Genomic DNA, 7,780 nt, shown 5'->3' with positions numbered 1-7,780 from the left:
ATAACATATTCTTCACTACAAACTGTACAATTCAGGCATTCAAATGTATTTTTATTTTCCAATATTTCAACAACATAGTGTGTGAGATGCAACATAATCAAGACAGTTAATTCAAGTAAATTTGAACAACAATAACCATACATTTGTACAATATGTAAATCAAATTAAAACAACAGTAGGTTTGAACGGGTTTGAAATAAAACAGCAGATCACTCTGACAGAAGAGAAGTAGTTCATAATAATCCCTTTAGAGTTATCAATATAATTATAAAGCCTTGTGAAAAAAGTAAGACACAAACATAAAATATGCTACAATATTCCCTTTTTGAATAAGATTATAAAATCCAGCAACATTTTGACCAAAGTTCACATTTTCTCAGTTTTGAAACAGTCATACCATTAAAATCTTTTAGAAATCTCAAACTATAACAAACATGTTGAGTGTCTCAGCTACAAAACATTTATGAAAATACCTCATCTTTGGAAATGGCAATAACCAACAATTCACTGAATTCTTGTCTAACTGGCCATTTCTTTTGGAAATGATTAATCTCGCAGTGGTATGTAAGTCTTATGTTCTAACAAATGTTATGGGTAAACATTCCTCAGTGTTGATCATCTTCACCAATGATTCGAAAATGGTGCAAGTAGTGACCTAAAAAACTCACTTGGATAATTTGGATCTCGTCAGATTGTGTCACCAGTGCTTTTCTGCAAAGCGTTTCAGTTTATTTGGTTCAGCTCCCGGGCTTTATTCCTCAGATGCCTCTTACGCATTCTGATAATCCACTGAATCGTGAGTTTGGCAAAATTAGCAGCCTTGAAGAGAGCCATGAAGACGCCACAGAGAATGGCTACAGAGTTCCAGGGATTTGCAGTCATTATCTGTTTGGAAGTAAACAAAGTTGAGTTAGAAACTGATTAGTCTGGCTCAATGGATGTACATTGCTGCAGCCTATGTCCCTCCCCTTTCCGCCTTCTATTTTGTAGGGGGCACCGTCGCTGCGTCTAGGGCTTAGTGTCGCCCAGGATGGTTGTGACTGGTTTAAATGAAATACAAACAAGCCAGAGCATTGTTTCTCCTATCCTAGAATAGATAAGCGGTGTAGCCAGAACATACTCCAGCGCTTACGCAGTGCTGTGGCGATAGGTCTGGCAATGTGAGACTAGAAACTGATACACTGATGTTGACGGATTAGTTCTAATTAGGTTAAAATGTCTGGCAGAACTTACCAGTCTGATGTCTTGCATAAAAGGATCCCGCCATTCAAAGACAGCAAAGAAGAGCTCATTGTTTTTTTCTGATGCAGGCCTTTTGTCGTTGAATTTTACCACAGCGGACTAGAAGATCCAACAGAAATGATTAAATGACCGAGTAATGAGAAAGTAATGCAATATCCATCATATATGTAAGTATGTGTACAACGGTCGGACATAAATACCTCTTGCCGAAACTCGACAGCTTCATTGTTTTTGCCAGACGTCCTCACCAAAGACATCTTGACCCAGGTTCTGAATCCTCCAGAGAAAGTCCACATGGAGTAATTGCTCTCACAATCCCTCATAAAGTCGGATTTATTTGCACTAGAGAGTCAGAAAACAGATATCACTCAAGTCGAAATGGAAATGCACGTTACTATCAGACTGGGTAAAATCCCTTTTTGTTTCTTAAGACATGAATTTAAATGATAAATTGGAAGCTATCAAGCGGTCAGTGCATTATTTGTGTTGTGTGCAAAACAAATCCTGTATGACCCACTTCAGCTTTCACACCAGTCAGGCGTCACAGGATCTACGGTACACGTGTTTGTTTGCAGTTACCTCTCAGTCAAGTCACTAAAATTGGCAAAAAGCATGTAAGAGATGGCGCTGAAGTCCTCTTCTGTTTCATTAAGGCTGAACTGCATGAAGATCAACTCCTTGTTTCTGACGTCAGATGGGCCGCGGACCACCAGAGCTCTTTTCTGTGGGAACGAAGTTGAGAGTTACTTTACTCTTTCTTCAAAACAGAAAAACTTAAAATGGGTCACTTTCACAGAATGAAGAATCTATCTTGACAGCAAGTCAAACCTAAATAGCGATACAATAAATATAAAAAAAACAACATTTATTTAAAAAGATGTTCAGGATTATATTGTACATACGTGATTTTTTTTATATTTCTGCGACTTGTAATTCATGTCTATGAAATCACCAGCTGAATGTGTTTATGGCTGACCTCAGTTTCATTGGTAAATGGCCCGAAGTAAGTCACATCATTAATCACACAGTCTCCCTCTTGATGCTTGCCTGGGTCCACTAAAGGTGGGATGTAGTCATGGTAGTGATGTCTGCAGCTCAACAGCTGAGCTTTGCCGGGATACAGAGCGATACCTGCGCAAAGAAAAAGCACAATTAATGAGCAATCCTTGTGTACTGAAGCTCTTTACTCGCTTCTATAACCTTTAGGCCACCACTGCGGCTTCAGTATAATCTGAATGCTTGCTACCGGTTCAATCCTCAGACCGACAGGATAAAATCTGGGTGGGGAAAGTGTCCCTCCCTCATTACCACAACTGAGGTGCCCTTGAGCAAGGCCCTTAACCGCCAACCGCTCCAGTGGAGCTGCTCAGTGGCTCAGCAGATCAGACTGTGGTTGTACTGGGCAGCTTCCAGGTATGAATGTGGAACTGGGTGAATGTGACAGGTCGCCATTGCAAATGAGAATTTGTTCTCAATCAATTTACCTGGATAAATAAAGGTAAAAAAATAAAAAATACTGTATAACGCACACACTACGTTGGCTATATTGGAAGTACTGTTTTACACTTTACAGTATTCAACAAACTGTGACATAGTTTATTGTTGTCTGATGATTTCATTACTGCTAGCTTTCACTTAATTATTTAATTGTTACACCGCATAACACATTGTAATTTTCAGTTCAAAGGTGTATACTAACATTAGTCTCATACTGTTTAATTACAGTATTTTTGGCTATTAAATACGCTTTTTGGCCAGGTTAACTTAGTGAAAAAAGGTATGGGCCAGGACAGCTATAATATTTATCTATTCAGTCTTTAAAAAACAGCAGTGGTGCATTTACTAAAGTACTGCACTTCTCTTGATTATTTCCATTTTTCTGATAGTTCATACAACTGATCCACTACATTTGAGAGGCAAACATTGTACTTTTAACTCCACTACATTTATAGTTGTTATTTACTTACATAATAATAAGGTTGTAAATATCAAGCATATGATAAGGTAATGAAATCTGATGAAATAATCTTGATTAAACAAGCCAACGGTATATGAAGTAGTAAAAATTGGCTCCACCTTGACCAGCTGCTATATCAAAATAATGTTGACATGTTAATACATTACAATTAATCCAATAATATATATATATTTTACACCCTGGAAGGGACCATTCTGCGTACTTTTACTTTTGATAATTACGTTGAATGTTGCTGCACTTTTTGTATACTTGCTTTAATCAAATCTTTCTACCACATTGCCTGTTACCTAACCAAGTCCTGGTCCCAAATGATCCGCCCTGTGTATTGTTCATGCACACCTGGGGGTGAAAATGAGTCAACCTCTTTGTAGGTGACAGACATAACAGGGTGGTTGAATCTCTCCAGAAAGTCAGAGATAGTCTGGTAGGCCAGGAACACCGCCACCCCAGTCAGCAGCAGGTAGATGAAGATGAGCACCACTGTGAAGAAATTCTTCAGGCAGGCTTTGCTGAATCTCACCGGTGGACTGTTTTCCCTGATGTCATCCTCTGTAATGAAAATGTGCAGTGTGGGGGGGTCAAACTGGCTCTCAAGGCTCCAGGGATTACTTTTATGGGGTCCAAAAATGACTACGTATAGGCAGTAGTGCTAACTTATGTTCAGCATCTGCACCTTCATGGGACACTAAAACCCAGACAGAATGCTGCAGCTCATTCAAGCAGAGTGACCAATTAAAAATGGATGAAATGTGAGACTCTGAGACGAGTGTCTTTTGTGTGCTATTCTGTTTTTTGTTTGGTTTTATTTGGTCTGTTAGGTTCATAGACATATATAAAATGGACCAACAGATCCCGTTGCTCTGGACGGAGACCAGTGAAGGCCCTTAGAAGCACTTTTCTGGTGAGGGCTGAGCGTTACTGCGCAGCCTCCAACTGAGAGAGACGACGTAAATGTGACGTGAGCAACGTGTCTGAAAGTCTGAAAGTCTTCTGGTAGCTGTGCCAAGAGAAATCTCAATCATTCCAATCTTGCAGAGACAGAGAGTGTAGGTATATGTAAGGAGATAACATAGGCACAGGCTAATTATTGCTAACTAAAATGCTAGTTAACATTAGTAATTCAACTTAAACAGCTAATGTGAGACGAAACTGCCTGCGCGCTTCTCCTGTACTATACGGTAATTCCTCTACTATGTGACAGTAAGTCGCGTGGTTAAGACCCAATCGTTAGCCTATTTTTACAAAAACGTCTGCTACGGAGCCATAACGTGAGATACAAGGTAATGGAGCCTTTTATACATTGTCGTGTTTCTTTAGAAATAAACAATGGACAAATAGAGTCTTTAAACTCTTCAGATGTAAAGTTATTCGCTGTCAAAGTGACGTCAAAATGAATGGCAGTCAATGGAATGCTAACGGGAGGTGATGGCTTGGTAGCATCAAAATGGCGCCGTAGGAGCTACGCGTTCCTGGGAGAGGCTTACCCCCTTGGTTAGGTTTAGTCTAGTATCGCATTGCCAGACCTTCCTCCACAGCGCTGCAGAGGAGGGTCTGGCGAGTCCACACAGCATTGCGGGATAGAAAAAGAAAATGAGAAAAACGTGCACATTTCTTTAAACCAATCACAATCGTCTTGGGCGGTGCTAAGCGCTGAGTGGAGCCGCGGTGCTGCTGCAAAATAACCTCGGGAAAGAACTTTTTTGGTGGAACATGTGTACGTTCAAAGGTTGTTTTAGTTGTGCGAGAGAAAACTCAGATTGGACAGATAGTCTAGCTAGCTGTCTGGATTTACCCTGCAGAGATCTGAGGAGCAGTTAACCATAATCCCTGAAGTGGAACGTCGTGGCTATAGACTAGGTTTAGTCGAGTTTCCACCTTTGTCTTGTATCGCGTAATATGTGTTTTCACGTTGAACACTTGTATTGCACTATAATTAAATGAAAAAAAAAGATTTAAAAAAGATAAGAGTGTTCTTTCACACAGCTGGTCATCACCTTGCGAGACGCGGCCAGTCGGCTCGTCGGGATCTAGCTCTTCAGTGGCATCGTCAAAGTAGCCCGGAGACTGTGTGTCTTCATTATCATCATCATCATTGAACTGTGAGGTTAAGAAAGAGACATTAAAGTACAGCGTAGTCACACACAAAAAAAATCTAAGTTTAGTACATTATGGATATTTGAAGAAAGCATACAAAAGTTTAAAAAAGAAACCACTATACTTCTACTCCACCACATTTCAGAGTGAGACATTGTACTTTTTACTCCACTACATTTATTCGATACCTTTAGTTACTCTACAGATTCAGATTCATAATACAAAATATGATCAACTCAATTAGTATGTATTATTAAGAGCAGATCAGAAGAACTAAGCTACCACTGCTTTTACTTAAGTAAAAGATCTTCAGAGTACTTCCTCCACCACTGGCAGTAATAAAAACTAGGTCTTATAAGGTAGTATTTACCAATGCTGGAATGTAACTAAGTACCTTTCCTCAAGTACTGTACCTAAGTACAAATTTAAAGGTACTTGTACTTTACTTGAGTGTTTTCTTTCAATGCCATCTTCTACTTCTACTCTGTTACATCTCAGAGAGAAATATTGTTCTTTTTACTCCACTACATTCATCTGACAGCTTTAGTTACTAGTTAGGCCTACTTTAACAATGAAAATGTTTGCGCACAAAACCTGTGTATAACATTTATAACATATGTTTGTTATAAATTAAACTTACCAAACAATCTACTGACCTGTACAGCTGTCTGCAACATGACATATTGAACACTGATTTGATTGACAGAACTATTTTTGAACATTTCAGTCGTTTTAATGTGAAAACTTTAATACTTGAAGTACATTTTTCTGATTATACTTAAATAGGCATATTTTACTTAGACTAAGTAACGTGGTCAACTTCTGTGTGTTACTAGTACTTAGTAAAGGTTCTGAATACTTCTTCCACCACTGGTATTTACAGTGTTTTAACATAGCCTACAACACATCATCAATCTGTATTGTGTCAATCATGCTCCAACAACTCTTACTGGGTTTTGGAACACCTGGTGACATTTTAATGTGTGTGTGTGTGTATATATATATATATATATATATATATATATATATATTAAAGCAGACATCATATTTGTCTGCAACTTGGGCTTACTTGATGAGCAAGCAGACAGAAAACATTAAGTCAGCTAATTTCATGTTTAAACAGCAGCCGTCGGCTCTACAGTCACATGATATTGACAGTGTGTGGGCCCTTCATGTCGTGAGGAAATTACAGATAACAAACCTGTTATGTTCGGATTATTGCTACAAACACCAAAGATAATAGACTGACTGTAAACACAAAGACAGTTGTCCTTACCTCTTGGTATGACCGGGAGTTTTCTTTCCCGAGCATTCCTTTGCACTTCCTTCAGTTACAAAAAGCTATTTCTGCTCTTCGAGTAGAACCGTCGGGCTATCTGTTCGAAGTCTGAAAACTAGTTTTATTAAATAAAAGATACATTTCAAAGAAGTATAATTCCCACTTTTCCGCTCTAAAGGGAGACACACCACACACACCCATGGGGTTTTTGGCGACGACGATAAAGGTCTGGCCAAGGCCCGCCCACCCCACGATAATGAGGCCCTCCGTCCAATAGTAAACCAGGTGTCCTCGACGTTTCCTTGTTTCCTTCGTCCTTCCCTTAGGTTGATACCTAGTGCTGCCTTAACGTACAATTCGTAAAAGTCCACGATCCAAGCTCAAAGGTCACAAACAGAGCTAAAAAAGTGAAGTGGGCATAAATACCTCATTCATTTTCCCCATTAACATGTCAGTTAATCTCTTTTACCTGTTGAGTGATGGCTTCATTACAGCTAAAAGTCTCAGAGGTCATTTTTGCAACTTAGTTTTTAAATCCACCTAAAAGCCAATTTACATGTTAACAGTGGTGGAAGAAGCAAGGCAAGTTTATTTATATAGTACATTTCATACATTAAGGCAATTCAAAGTGCTTTACCTAAAGCATAAAAAGCCTGAAGATACTAAACAAATAAAACAGAAAATGACCATTTATAAATATTTTTTTAGTAGGCTACTCAGATGATTTTTTTAGATTGATTTTTGGGGCATTTTAGGCCTTTCTTTGACAGGACAGCCGAAGACACGAAAGGGGAGAGAGAGAGGGAATGACATGCAGCAAAATATATATGGGTGCCTGCTCTACCAACTGAGCTATCCGGGCGCCCCTCAGATGATTTAGTAAAGTAAAAGTTGCGACAGTGTAGAAATACTTTGTTGCAAGTAAGCTACTAGTTGTCCTGCATTCAAAATCTGTATAAAAGTGCATGATTATTAACGTGAAAATATGCCAAAATGAAACTCACGTATGCAGAATGATTAATTTCAGAATAATAGATAATATATCACTGGTTTATAATTAATGATGCATTCATGTGTAAGCCACTCATGTTGCAGCTGGTAAATGTGGGGCTAATTTGACTTACTCTAAACACTGCTGGGTATCTTAATTGTTATGTCAAATGACTGTAAAATATATATTTACTTAT

The 7,780-nt window shown here is 38.7% G+C and overlaps 1 protein-coding gene across 2 annotated transcripts; it reads right to left on the bottom strand.

Moving 5' to 3' along the window:
• Window positions 1-30: 30 nt before the first annotated feature.
• pacc1 (proton activated chloride channel 1) lies at window positions 31-6,873 on the bottom strand. 2 transcript variants are annotated; one of them, XR_004895793.1, is made up of 9 exons: window positions 6,591-6,873; window positions 5,215-5,317; window positions 3,560-3,769; window positions 2,219-2,373; window positions 1,822-1,964; window positions 1,443-1,584; window positions 1,234-1,341; window positions 631-885; window positions 31-594 (listed from the first exon to the last, which is right to left on the bottom strand). XR_004895793.1 is itself a non-coding variant. In XM_031310285.2 (8 exons), the coding sequence occupies exons 1-8, from the start codon at window positions 6,624-6,626 to the stop codon at window positions 724-726; spliced, it is 1,059 nt and encodes a 352-aa protein (XP_031166145.1). In that variant the 5' UTR covers window positions 6,627-6,873; the 3' UTR covers window positions 31-723. The 2 variants fall into 2 exon arrangements, 1 of the variants encoding a protein (XP_031166145.1); XM_031310285.2 differs by having other exon boundaries at window positions 31-885.
• Between the last annotated feature and the right edge of the window lie 907 nt (window positions 6,874-7,780).

Source organism: Sander lucioperca, chromosome 18, assembly GCF_008315115.2.
Source record: "Sander lucioperca isolate FBNREF2018 chromosome 18, SLUC_FBN_1.2, whole genome shotgun sequence".
Lineage (NCBI taxonomy): Eukaryota > Metazoa > Chordata > Actinopteri > Perciformes > Percidae > Sander > Sander lucioperca.
This window is presented reverse-complemented; position numbering and strand designations above follow the sequence as displayed.